This window comes from Amphiura filiformis, chromosome 16 (genome assembly GCF_039555335.1).
Source record: "Amphiura filiformis chromosome 16, Afil_fr2py, whole genome shotgun sequence".
Taxonomy (NCBI): Eukaryota; Metazoa; Echinodermata; class Ophiuroidea; order Amphilepidida; family Amphiuridae; genus Amphiura; species Amphiura filiformis.
In genome coordinates, this window is record NC_092643.1 from 36507718 (window position 1) to 36522256 (window position 14539).

General features: G+C 38.8%; 1 protein-coding gene across 1 annotated transcript in view; it reads left to right on the forward strand.

The window, feature by feature from the left end:
* The window catches only part of LOC140172614 (hyalin-like), a 76795-nt gene that overhangs the window by 61668 nt on the left and 588 nt on the right, over positions 1-14539 (forward strand). The window contains exons 17-26 of the mRNA XM_072195751.1: positions 1546-1791; positions 4218-4466; positions 4945-5202; positions 6082-6375; positions 7145-7390; positions 8026-8274; positions 9350-9607; positions 11165-11455; positions 11773-12069; positions 13046-13336. Coding sequence (XP_072051852.1) covers positions 1546-1791; positions 4218-4466; positions 4945-5202; positions 6082-6375; positions 7145-7390; positions 8026-8274; positions 9350-9607; positions 11165-11455; positions 11773-12069; positions 13046-13336 — 2679 coding nt within the window. The remainder of the gene's footprint in view (positions 1-1545; positions 1792-4217; positions 4467-4944; positions 5203-6081; positions 6376-7144; positions 7391-8025; positions 8275-9349; positions 9608-11164; positions 11456-11772; positions 12070-13045; positions 13337-14539) is intronic.

Sequence of the window (14539 nt, forward strand, 5' to 3'; positions counted from 1 at the left end):
AATAAAATAATAGTTATATAATATTGAATGAGTTTGAGTGTGATACAGAATATATTGACGAGATAGAAAAATATTGCACGCAGTCAAAGACGAGTGCAATATTTTTCTATCGAGTGCAATATATTCTTGTATCACACGAAAATAAGCCATTCAATATTATTATTATTATTTTTATCAGGCTTTTGCTATGCGGTAAAATGAAAATTTAAGCTTACCTAGCCACCGGTTTAACCAATGTGTATTGTAATGTAAGCTTACCTTTTGACCTTCTTGTTTTCTGCTCTTTACTCTCCAAACACCTTCCGGGAATAATTATATATAGGTTTATTTGTAGATGTGGATTATATTTCCTCAGGTTATCCTCATCCAGAATTGCCGCGAATTAAGTTCGTGATTTTACTTGTTTATACAGTACGAAATCTCCTGTGAGCTGTTACGATGTCTGTAGTGTATTGTTGTGCTGTTGTATCATGACGCGTGTTGGTGCCGTCACCATGGCAATGCGCGACACGTCGCTGACACGCTGCATAATATTCAAGAAATATTGTATTGCATCCGGCATTTTGCAAATATTGTACAATATACAGTTTTATTGTATCGCTCAAAAGCCTGATATAAATAATAATTTAAAATATCTGATCGTATTTAAGGTGTGATCAAGCTTTATGAGTCGTTTTTGATTTTGAGATGTTGCCAATAATAGTATTCAACTTCCTTTGTGTTTTATTGTTCCGAGCAACACTAAAATGGCCATATCTCTCTGGAACTGTGAGGCTAATATGATGGGGTTTTCAGCAAAATAGAGCTTATATATGAGAATTAGAGAATAAACGATAGGAATTTTTATTTTGCCTATCCTCTACCGTGTGATAGACGACAGGCAGGTCCAATATTTTGAGTAGTGGATGCCGGCGCATTTTATCCACTACGATAAAAATATTGGACATGACTGTCGTCTATCATAGGTAGAGGATAGGCAAAATAAAAATTACTATCGTTTATTCTCATTCTTAGAAAGTTAAATATTATTTTAATAACTGTAAACAATTTTTTTTTTTAAAAACTAAGTTACAGTCATAAAAACTCCCCTCATTATAAAATGAACGAAACTTGTTTACAACTTTACGTATTCTGTTGCGCGTACTGCTAGCGCGTCGCGTATTCCGCACTAGTCTATGCATACAGCGCGATACATACGTGCACCTCTACACACGTGTAAGGCATTATCAAGGCGCATGATGACGTGGGGTCGTCTACAGCCTGATAAACGGCACCCGAAATCTTGCGATTGTCCAATCAAAAATGTGTCTACGAACTAGACCACTCTCACTGACTAAGAATGGCTCATGTGATGCAATTGGAAACTGAATTTTGATTTTGATCGACATCAGTTTCATGTAGCTTGATCACATTTAGTCCTGCACCTTTATCGCACATAAACAATACGTGGAAACTATAAAATTGCATTGTAAAAAAATGTATGAGAGTGGTTAATGTTGCTTCATTTTTTTCAAATTTTTATTCTTTTCCCTTGGCTACAATAAGTGGACACCATACCTCCTGCAGCGCAGTGTCCTGCCTACATCACAAGAACCGCTGGCCTCGGTGTGTCATCTGTACGAGTGTTTTGGGATGAACCTGTGGTAACTGACAACAGTGGTGATGTGACCCGTGAAAGCTCTCATTTTTCAGGGCAGTCTTTCCCCATTGGTGACACAGTGGTTATGTACACATTCACAGATGTTGCTAATAATATAGCGACTTGCACATTCACGATCACTATTACGCAAGGTAACTGGTATACAAATACTACCTGGTTAGAGGGGAAATAGGACAAACTACTTTCCCAGAGGACTACAGGCCAATCACCCCAAACTCGGAGGGTGAGGGGTGATAGGCCAGTACCGAGATAAAAATAGCTGTCCAATTTCCGTGATATAAACCATGTAGTATTTGTTTTATTACACCAAACTTTGGCTTTGGGGATGAGGTTGTCATGTAGATAGGGAAAACTATCACACCGTGAAATAGGTTGTGTTGTTTGTGATTGATCAATAAAGTGGCATGATTTGATTATGAATATTTATGTGGCGTAATAATATCTACTAACACATGCCGTTTATGCAGCTTAATGTATAGACGAATCCAAATACACGCATTCCTACACCTGACTAGCAGCCTTTAGTTGGGTAGCCGTTGGCTACAATGCACTCAAAATGTGAAATGATTCGGCCTTGGCGGAAATTTTAAACTGCATTCCATCACCCGTTTTACACCTTCCGCGAAAACACAGGTATACAAAAGAAAGGTTAAAGTTTAAAACACAATACAGTTCCCTTCGACAAAACACACAGCTGGTCTATTCGCTGTTGAAGTGACATAATAATCGGATTAATTACACACGGTATCTATGCATTGATGTACTTGCAAACAAAAGGACTCTGTATGAATAGATGCGACGGGATTACCTGCGGAATCATCTCCATTATATATATTATTAGCTATTATTCTATTAACCCTCCTCGTCCTTGCATCTTCTCTAGGTGTTAGGCGGCTTTTATTTGCACAATTGACGCTCAAAACACCAGGTTGGTGCTAGCGGCTACCCAAAGATGTCCGACCAAATCCTGACCATGACTTGGCTCATTGGATTCGTCTATAGACGCACCCATTTTGCATTTGCCAATATAAAGACCCCTCCCCTTGCCCCCCCCCCCCATAGCGCCGCCACTGATAAGGACTTACTAATCCTATGCCCCAAACTTCAGATACTGATTAACAGTGTTTTATGCTATTTGTGATCTATTAACACCATAGAGATATTCAATTTGTTCAGAGATCTTTCATACGAGCTGCCGATAGTCAAAATAAGATAAATCCTCAACATACCTTTTGTGAATTCTAGTAGTGAAGTTTTTCCCAAATTTCAGGAGCCATCGGAAATGTTCCGCAAAATAATCACATGGACGTGAGCATCTTTACACGCCCAAATACACATAAATACACAAAAACGCTCCTCAACTGCGTGCATTGACGCAACACACAACTGGCGTAAGTGCATACCCAAGAACTGCATATGATGACCCGTTTTTAAAAACTGGGTCATCACTTCGAAAACTTCGATATGAAAAGGTCTATACATCATTAATAGATTCTTGTACATTGATTGGTTAAAAGTGGTTCACTGCACCTCTGCCTCGTAGTGTGAGAACATGGCTCAGTTGCATCTATTGCACGAGGTCCTGGGTTCAAGTCATACTGGTGGCAAGTTGCTAGATTATTGGCCTAGGGGTAAAAATTGGCAATATTTATAGTTTACATATAGACTCTAGTTCTCCCCATGGTATAAATCGGGTAAATGAACCATGAAAGGTCACAACACTACTGAGAGGATATTAATCCCCTGAGCACTACCTGCTGATCTAACATTGCCTCTGATTGGTCAATTACATGATATTTTCATTTTAATCACCAATCAGAATGGAGCTTTGCAATAATTAACCCCAATTTTTTTGCGTTGTGAAGTTATTCTAACAATGTTGCTGATTGATCCAATTGATAATGAAAACTTCTTTTTGGCCAATTGGCAGGCAGTTTTCATGGGGTTAAACCATTGGTCCTGTGTACAGATATCCATATCTATATACATGTAGCTCACAGTCAGTTCGAAACGAGTAAAAACTCTGGATGTTCAAATCCAATACAGGACCTTGGGAGGGCGAGTTGCATCACTGAGGTCCCAGGTTCAAGCCCCGGCGTGACCCAAGGACTCATGTGCACTTGGTTTATCCTGATTCCATGCTAGCTCTCGCAGGTTTTCTCCGGGATCTCCGGTTTCCTCCTGCTTTCAAAAATCTGTGATTAGTTCCTTCACCCAATGGGATTTGGGAAGCTGCATAGATAATTTGTGGGTGTTATAATCTATTGTGCGGATAGGTTTGCGCCAAGTTCGGCTGCAACCAGCCTAGTTGATGCGATCTAATTGTGATGATTCACCATGGCAGCGAAATTACAGCGCTTTGATCCCTCTGAGATCTGGGAAAAGGCACTATATAAAACACCAACATTTATTTATTACGGAGAGCAATGTTCTGGGACTGATTAACTGCTACCTTCTATATAAAATATTTTAAAAATAAGTCATTATTATTAACCAGAACCTCTCATGGCAGTGACAGTGTATATTTTTATAATATAATTGACCTTTGATCTTTCAGTGGATAACACAAACCCTGTTGTGACCTGTCCAGCTGATGTTGTTAAAGTTGTTTCACTCAATGCCCAGAATAGCCGTGCTTCATGGGACCCACCCTCTGCTAGTGACAACTCTGGTGAAGTGTTTCTAGTTTCAAATACTCATTCACCCAATGATTTGTTTACTGTTGGCATCACCATGGTTACATACACATACAGAGATCCGTCTAATAACATGGGGAGCTGTGTGTTTGACGTCATAATTATAGAAGGTTAGTTGGCTTATTTGTTTGTATATTAAGATTAGGCCAGAAAGGTTGGCAGGGAGAAAGATGACGGAATTAGAATGAGAGAGTAAAAGAGAGAGACAGAGAGTGTGTGACAGACAGACAAACAGACAGACACAGAGTTGAAAGAGAAAGCCACAGATTTCTATATTACAAACACAATTGCATGTCAAGAAAATCACTGACTAGTACTTTGGTCAAGGCATCTTAGAAAGAAAGAGCGTGTCGAAGAATTCAAATATCACAGATATACTTTTGTAGGTCCTGTGCTTCTTAAGCTATGTTGTAAAGAGGGCTGAAACAACAACACTTTTGTAAACATACATAACTCAGTAACAACATTAAATCAAACAAGTTTTTCAAAGTGTATGATTTGTATAATGAACATTTGAATTTAATGTAATGGAACGAAAAGGATAAATAGTTTGTATTTACTACCGACATGTTTAATTTTTTCTTCTAGTTGATTCTGTGCCACCCACTGTTTCCTGTCCACAAGATGTAACTCAAACCGTACCTTTTGGTAGCTTTAATCCCGTAACAGTGACGTGGATGGAACCTGTGACCAGTGACAACTCTGGTAACGTGGTTCTTGTCAGTAGATCACGCAATCCAGGGGATACATTTACACTGGGTCCATCAACTACTGTCACCTACAACTACCAAGATAATAGTGGCAATAGAGCTATGTGTAGCTTTACAGTTACCGTCATGCAAGCATGTAAGTATTAACAAATTAACCCCCTGAGCACTACCTGTCGATCTAACATTGCCTCTGGTTGGTCAATTACATGATATCTTCATTTTAATCACCAATCAGAATGGAGCTTTGCAAATAATTCACCCCAATGTTTTTGTGTTGTGAAATTATTCTAACAATGTTGCCGATTGGTCCAATTGATAATAAAAACTTCTTTTTGACCAATAGGCAGGTAGTTCTCATGGGGTTAAGAATACATGCATGTCATGATCTGAAACTATATGTACTGTAAAAGTTTCAATTTTCTCACAATTGATTTTTCGCACTTCCATTAGGCCCATAAAAACGTTTGCTTGTCCTCGTAGCTACAAACAAAAGGTTGGAGCCATTGACAGTGTTTGGGATTTGACAACTGTGTTTTTGGTTGAGAAAATAAAAAAACCCTTTTGTTGACTGACCAACCCAATTTCTGGAAGTGATTTGAGTATACCCCCTGATAAATTTTATGATTAATTTTGCATTTTTCTCCCAAAAGTAACTACACACTGGTAACAAAAGTTATGTATATTATAGGAGCAAGGAAACCAATTACTTCACTGAAATATCAATGATTCAAGACCAAGTGGTTCATTATATATGTTAAGAAATGAGGTACATTCTAGCAGTACCTCTTTTCTTATCATAAATAACGCATCGCTTGTCTTGAATCCTGAAATTCCAGTGTAGTAACTGGATTCCTTGCCCTATAATATACATAACTTTTGTTACCAGTCTGTTATTATTTTTTTGAGACAAATGCCAAAAGGGTCCCATATTTATCAAGGGGTGTAGTACCACCTTAATGAGTGCATACAAGTATGTGCTTATATAATTTCATTCTCAATTTCATTCATTTTGCAGCGGATACCCAGCCTCCTTTCATTTCCAACTGTCCTAATGACAAAGAGTTAACCATCCCATTGGGACAGTCAACCACAGACGTATCCTGGCAATCACTACCTATGGCCACAGACAATAGCGGCACAGCATTTATACAGTTCACAACCAGGAATCCTAGTGTGAACATATACCAAAGCAGTAGCAGTAGTGTTCTTGCACTTAATGTTCCAGTGGGTGTAACATTATTCACTGCAACAGCCATGGATAATAGTGGAAATGTTGCAGAATGTTCATTCTCTGCTAATGTTATTCAAGGTAAGAATAAACTCTCTCTCTCTCTCTTTCTATCTGGTGTGAGCATGTTCCAAAGCATGTATTCAAGCATACTATAAAGATTTGCCTGATGGCACACATGGGCTCCTTTGCCTTGGGGAAATTTCACGTACATACAGAGAGCTCCCTTCTCCATAGAATTGTGGAAGCAGTGGCACAAGATCTTGGCGGTGCCATCATGTTGAGTACTTGGGCAAGGCACTTTACCTCTCTTGCCCTTTTCTACCCAGGGGTGAAATAGGGAGCTGTTACGGATATTGTCCATTCAGCGCTGCCTTGACCTTGATCCAATGTTCATTCAGCTTCACTGTTTTCATTTCTCTCCCTTACTCTTTTCATTCTCCTTTTCCTGTCTCTCCCTCTCTCTCACTCCCCACCCCCCCCCCCCCTTATCTCTCAATTCCTCTCCCTCTCCATCCCCTCTCTTTTGGTTTGTCTATTTCTCTCTCTATCCCCACCCCCTCTCTGTCATCTCAAATAAGCTTACTTATTAAGACTATTTTTTCTTCAAAAATATGTGAAAAGGCTAAACTGCGTTTTTTCATATTTGCAGTGATCTAAACAGAAATATGCTGGAATGGTTCAGTACAATTATTCTTTAAAATGCTGTAAATCATGTAATCTCCTTATACAATTCCTCTTATGTGTCAGCTTTATTTGAGTGCAAACACTGTTAGGTCATGCCACCTTCAACATGATTTTTTTTCTTACCATATACATTTTGTCTCATTATATATATTTCAACCTGAAGTGGACAATACACCTCCTGTAGCTGAATGTCCTGCAGACATCACAGAAACAGCTGGCCTTGGTGTATCAAATATACCAGTGTTTTGGACTCCACCGATGGCACTTGACAATGGCGGAGCCGTGAATCGTGGAAGCTCTCATTTTCCAGGGCAGTCGTTCCCCGTTGGTGAAACAACGGTTATGTATACATTCCGCGATCTTGCTAATAACGTAGCAAGTTGCTCATTCACTGTCACTGTTATGCAAGGTGAGTAACACACCCCCACCCACACTTCTACTTGTATTCCCCTCAAACGAGGATGTATATGATACACACACCATCAAACGAGGACATCCTTGTTCTGAAATTGTCCGCCTCATCGTATGCATCTACTATACAAATGAGGACTCTACACCTGTACCGGCAATGTGGTCTTAAATGACTTTTTACGTGCTTATATGCCTTGTGGTGGCTTCCGTCAACTGAGGACATCCTCGGTTGGAATGTGACTGCATTTATGAGAAGGGTATCCTGGCTAATGTCTGTGGTTGCAGGACAATACCAACATACAGATTCCCCACACATACCCTCCTCTACATGCACACTCACCCCACACCTTCACTATATGGACACAGTTTTTTCACCTTACCGTGGGCGTAGTTAAGTTCTTAATATCCAAGTGCAGGCAGACTCACTCTACACCTGTAATTTAATGGAATTGTACATTATGGCTTTAATAATATTCAATTGTACCCATTTAACTTTAAAACACATACTCTTTGTAAAATCTGGAAGGTCTTAACCTCTACAGCCCCTTTGCAAACTGCTACTCCCCCCCCCCCACACACACACCCCATCCAAATTTTTATGTTAACCATTATAATTGACCTTTAATCTTTCAGTGGATAACATGAACCCTGTTGTGACCTGTCCAGCTGATGTTGTTAAAGTTGTTTCACTCAATGCCCAGAATAGTCGTGCTTCATGGAACCCACCCTCTGCTACTGACAACTCTGGTGAAGTGTTTCTAGTTTCAAATACTCATTCACCCAATGATTTCTTTCCTGTTGGCATCACCATGGTTACATACACATACAGAGATCCATCTAATAACATAGAGAGCTGCGTGTTTGATGTCATAGTTATAGAAAGTATGTTGAATTATTTGTTTGTTTGTTAAGATTTCACTTGCAAAGAACAATGGCACCTGTTCACCCTTTATTGTATATACACAGTGTAAACACACAAGTGGGGTTTTGGTTGGCTATTAATTAAGTTGTCACTCAAATGTAACTACAGACTGGTAATCTGATGGGATGATTACGTGTCAAAGCAGGTCAAAGCTTGTAAAGGGAACGCAAAGCCACGCCTATGTCATGTAGGCATTAGAACCAAATTCGATTGATCTATTGATCGATCATTGATGCTTGGCCGATCCTTACTTATGAAATCAATTAATTGACTATTGTTAGTTGTGATAACATAACGTCACTGGGCGGGAAAAACCTCATATGTACTTTTGGCCCTTGAACATGGATAAAGCCTTGTAGGTGTAGACTTTATATTGAAGAGGTTGCTTCATCCATGTTCATGGGCCAAAAGTACATGCAGGAAACACCTAATCTTTACTTTTGGCCCTTGAAAATGGATTAAACCTTGTAGGTGTAGACTTTATATTGAATGGTTTGCTTCATCCATGTTCAAGGGCAAAAAGTACATAATGAGGTTTTTCCGCCCAGTGACGATAATGTGCATGTAATTATTAACAAGTATCCAAGTAGTAGCGGCGGCCGATTCAAAGATCGAATATATTTGTTTGTGGGGCCTTATTAACAGTGCAAGATTGAGATAGCTTTAAAACAAAGAAGTTGATAGAGAGATAAGAGGAATTTGGAGACTGCCAGAGGAGAGAGAGAGAGAGATAACAGACACATACCTGGCCATCAAGCCAGGGGGGCCAACATTTCCAAACCTTCCAGTTGACTTGCTAAGAAAATGACTTCATACACCAAACTGGGTCAAAATTAAGACAATTGTGGCTTAATACTTGAGCAAAGGAAGATGCACATTTCAACTTCGTTAATTTTGTCCCGGTATTTCGAGTCCGGGGTTGACAACTTGCCCCCTTGTCCCCCCCCCAGATACATAAAGAGAGGGAGAGAGACATACAGATAGAGACAACTTAGTTTGTATTTACTACCTTCATATCTTATTTTCTCCATCTAGTTGATTCTGAGCCACCTTCTGTTACCTGTCCACAAGACGTAACTCAAACCGTACCTTTTGGTAGCTTTAATCCTGTATCAGTGACGTGGATGGAACCAGTGACCAGTGACAACTCTGGTAACGTGGTTCTTGTCAGTAGATCACGCAATCCAGGTGATACATTTACACTGGGTCCATCAACTACTGTCACCTACAACTACCAAGATAATAATGGCAATAGAGCTATGTGTAGCTTTACAGTTACTGTCATGCAAGCATGTAAGTATTATAGAATAAACACTCATACATGACAATTGCATTTCAGGCATGGTATTTTTATTTATTAATGGCATCTTTATACTAGAGGTCGTGGTGTTAGTAAGCTACCCGTCATTTTGGACGGGCAGTTTACTCCAGGGGCAGGCAAAATCAATGCCTGTGACATACATGCTAAATTCTTAAAATAATGCTTGAATTAGTTTGTGAAGTAGTACGCACAATGTGGTAAGAAGAACATGCACAATAGAGTAAGTGTTTGAATAATTTTTTCTGAGATTGCAGCTGGTAGGTAATGGTTAGTCAATGCATTTGGCATTGCTTGAGAGTTGAAGAGAATTTAGCTTGGAAATGTGACATTGCTTTTTTACAATTTACCAATGAAATGTTGCTCAACCTTTGGGGTCCTGATTTGGATGGTTTCTGTTTTATGACTTGACCAGGCCATTGCCAAGTTTATGTAATGTCGTTGGGCAGGAAAACCCTCCTATCAACTTGTGGCTTTTGAATATGTTTAACACAAAACTGCAAAGAAGTTACATAGGAGGTTTTGTTTTAAACATGTTCAGGGGCCAATGACACAGGAGGTTTTTCCTGCCCAACAATTAGCCTATATGTTAGAATTGAAGACAGAGATAAAAAGACTAGTTTGCATCTGTCGTCACTGTCAATCAAATTCCCTACGATCCTTGATTGGTTAGTAGTGCGTCAAAGGAAGGTTGATTTATCTGGTGCCGATCGGAGTAAATGAATGGCACAAAATGCCAAAAAATTACATACTTTTAAAAGGCAAAATGCAACTTTTCTACGCATTGTTGACATGGTGCCTTCGCGAAAGAAAGTTTCCTACTATAAAGACCTAACTTTTGAGATGGTTTGTATGTTTGAAGGTGCAAAATTAACAATAAGGCGCCCGCTTTTATTGCCGCGTTCATCAACTCACATCATCACGACACTTGTAAACAAACCGTGCTCGACGCAAACTAGTCTTTTTATCTATTGTCTTCCAGTATAAGAGATTAGTGTAAGAAGGCTTAATATTTGACAAGTTCTACATTTTATATTATACGCATCTAAAAATATGACACCAGGCAGCTATTGCCAATAAGGTTGTCTGGCACTCTCTGGATATGTCCATGCATGTCATAAACCCTTCAAGGCTACACATTATATTGCTGCCTTATAGACATTTGACAAGTTCTACATTTTATATGTGACACAATCTGGTCTATGGGGCCAAAGGCGGCAAATTTGAAACTGAGATAAAGGTAAAAATATGGAGTAAAAAACAATAAAATACATAAGAAAATACACATCACAAAACTTCATAACTTAAGAACCAAGTATGCTAGACCTTCAGTGTTTTCAGTAAATGATAGCCTATTGTATGTATAATGTAATACTTGCAGTAACTTAATTTTCAAAAATGCCTCCTTTGGCCCCCATGGACCAGATCGTGTCACATATTATACACATCTCACATATGACAACAGGCAGCTATTGCAAATAGCTCCTTGTTTTGCTAACCCCTTGATGCATGTTTTGTTCTACCTTTTGTAGCGGATACCCAACCACCTGTGTTTACAAGCTGCACAAATGACCAAGAAGTAAGCATTCCGTTGGAACGATCAACCGCTGATGTTACCTGGAATTACTTGCCCACTGCCACAGATAACAGCGGCATACCTAATATCCAGTACAGAACCAGGAGTCCTGGTGTGAGCATATTTCAGAGCGGTGGCCAGATTCTAGCACTAAATGTTCCAGTGGGATTGACCTTATTTACGGCAATAGCTACAGATAGCGGGGGAAACACTGCAGAATGCCAATTTTCAGCTAATGTTATTCAAGGTGAGAGATATTAACATGAATCTGTATTGGTATTCCATATAAAAAAGGTTATAACTCTTGATCTCAATACAAAAATATTGTATATTTCAATGTATGGAAGTTTAAAATCACAAATTTTTAAACAGGTGAAACGGATCAAAGTTGGCAAAGAATGAAAAACTAGACGCACATAAATTTCCACCTTTACAGTACCTAAACAATGAGGAAAAACTTTATAAGTTTCAAAAGATGATTTATGATTGGTTTGCTTCATCATGCATGATACCAAATATAATTTTTAAATAACCATAAATTCTGTTGTTAATAATTTTACCAAGGTGACCGTGTTCCACCAACATTAATCTGCCCACCTGACCAGACGGGGAGCATGGAGTCTGGCTCAAGCACAACTACGTCAGTTGTATTTCCAGAAGCAACAGCGAATGATAATAGCGGCAGAGCTCCCAGTGTGACATACAGCAGTAATTCACCCACTGCCGTGTTTCTACAAAACCCTGATGGACGTACACAGCTTGCTGATAACATTGGACGAGGACAAACACTAGTATTTGTCACTGCAACGGACGACTCGGGGAATACTGTAACCTGTACATTTACCATAACTGTCAGTGCTGGTGAGTGGTATAGACTTAAATCTCATTTATATAGATATAAATCTATAGGTATTAGGTTCAAATGATGTTCGTCACATTCCTATTGGAAGGCATCAGAACTGCATATTTATAATACACAAATTTAAGTATAAAGTTATTATACTTAGTTCTCTGGGTTGATAGGATGAACAAATTTTAATATTCCCAAGAGTAGCCAGTAGTCTAACCAGTGTTGTACATAAATGTTGAACAAATTTTTAATATTTCCAAGAGTAGCCAGTAGTTTAAGAGTAGCCATGCAGTGTTGTACATAAATGTTGAAAAAAAAAACCCCCAAAACAGTGTATCTGGCGGATTCAAAGCTAGCATGACGCTCTAGCAAACTGAGCCAGAGGGGCATGCTGGAGAAAAGCGGAAGATATAAATTTATAGTTATGTTTATGTGCGCTGGCTGCTGTGGGGGAAAATTAAAATTTGTGATGATTTTATCCCACAAATGGGCTATTCCAGTTGAAATCCATACACCCCCTTTGGAAGAAAACCTTAATCTCCCACACAGGTGATGTAGATTTCAAATAGAGTCAGCCATTCAGGTAATCTCATTTGAAATTCACACTCCCTGTGTGGGAGATTAAGGTCAGGGTATATTGATTTCTTAAAATCCTGACATCTACGGTCCTTAATGTTGATCCAGTTGTAATACATACATACATACATAAAGGTATTTATATAGCGCCTTTAAAAATTTATCAAAGCGCTGAACAAGGAGAGAAAGGATGGGAAAAAAAGAAGAAAAAAAGAAACAAAAGTATAATGCATTAGATTAATTTAAATTTGTCTACAAATTCATCACATTGGGGTCCCACACAGCTAGGCAGTACTAAACATGCGACTGCACTAAGGATTGTTATCAACAGTGACAAATCAAAATATAAAATGCTGGTTTTGTAAATGATCGTTCTCATTCTTTATTTATTCTTTATGTATTTCTTTTCAGTTGACACCACCCCGCCAACCATCACATCATGTCCACAAAATCAAGCGTTACAGATCAGCACAGGGGGAACAACCAGAAGTTTCACAGTTTCTCAAGCACAGGCTACCGACAACAGTGGAATCAACCCTACCATTGGCTATACTACACCCAACCCAGGGGTGTCTATCTTTGATAATGCTGTAGGCAGTGTATTTGTGAATAACGTACCTGTAGGGGTCACCATAATAACAGTCACGGCAACGGATGGGTTTAACAACATGGCCATGTGTACTTTTACAATTACAATTTCATGTAAGCTTCGCTGTACAATCGTTCTCTTCTTTCCTGTCATCCTTTTCATCCTTCTTTTTCTTCCTCTGGTTGCATCTCCTCTCTAGACTATATGCCATAGTTGATTTTTGAGTTAATCATGATGAACGCATTCAGTTGAACTCAAAATGATGCAGATGTTTATCACAAGTAAAGTATTCAGTAGTCATAAAACGGTTTACCGTATTGTCTCTATTAAACGCTCCCCCTCTAATAAATGCTCCCCTCGTACTTTTTGACCAAAATGCTTTAATAATGCAGAAATGTTTGTACTTCTGTGAGTAAATGCAATGCCCTAGGGACATTTATTAGAGACAATATGGTATATTAGTCACAATTAAAGTGCAGTACATGTATACATATGCTCGCTTGTTGGACAATTCTGATTTAGGAGTCTATAAGTTTATTGACTGTAAAATCTGAGTAAAAAATTGACTATAATCATTGGATTTTGAGCAGGCACTTTACCTGGGAACTTAAGGAGGGCGCCAAATGGATTTAGCATTGATTATATGCCCCCTCTTAATGATGAAAGTCGCACACCCTTTGCGCACATTTCAGCACAAATAGTCATTTAAAAGATAAATTTAAGACCAAAATTCAACTTTATTATCACCAAACTTATATTGTGCGCCATTATGTATACATACATACATACATCGATTTATATTGCGCCTATACAATTTTAGCTCTAGGTGCATTACAATAAGAGAAAACAAAGAAAGAAATAGCAATGACAAGAAATTGATCAAATTTGAAAAAGATGGGTTTTAAAAGCTTTTGTTTCCTGTATACTTGGGCCCGGTCACCACGATCCCTAGCTACGCCACTGTCCAAAGTCAAAGCATGTGAGTTGTCAATATTTTCAATATAGGCTTCTTTGTCGTCCTGGTTGAGATTCGAAGTAAATTGTTTATGTGAGTTTGCCAATATTTACATAATAGTCCTCTTTGTCATCCCAAAGTGGGCCAGTACTATACTATGATCAGCTCATAGTTGGCGTGAATTATTTGGTATTGTTAATGCACGCGTCAATAAAGTCACAAAAAGCGTGTATCAATCAACCAATACGCAAAGTGAGGTTCGCGAAGGTCGTGCGCCAAGCTATTTGTACGATATCCTTTGTCAAGCCACAATGTTATGAGTCCCGCCAATTACGAGTTGATCAGAGTACAGTATGAATTT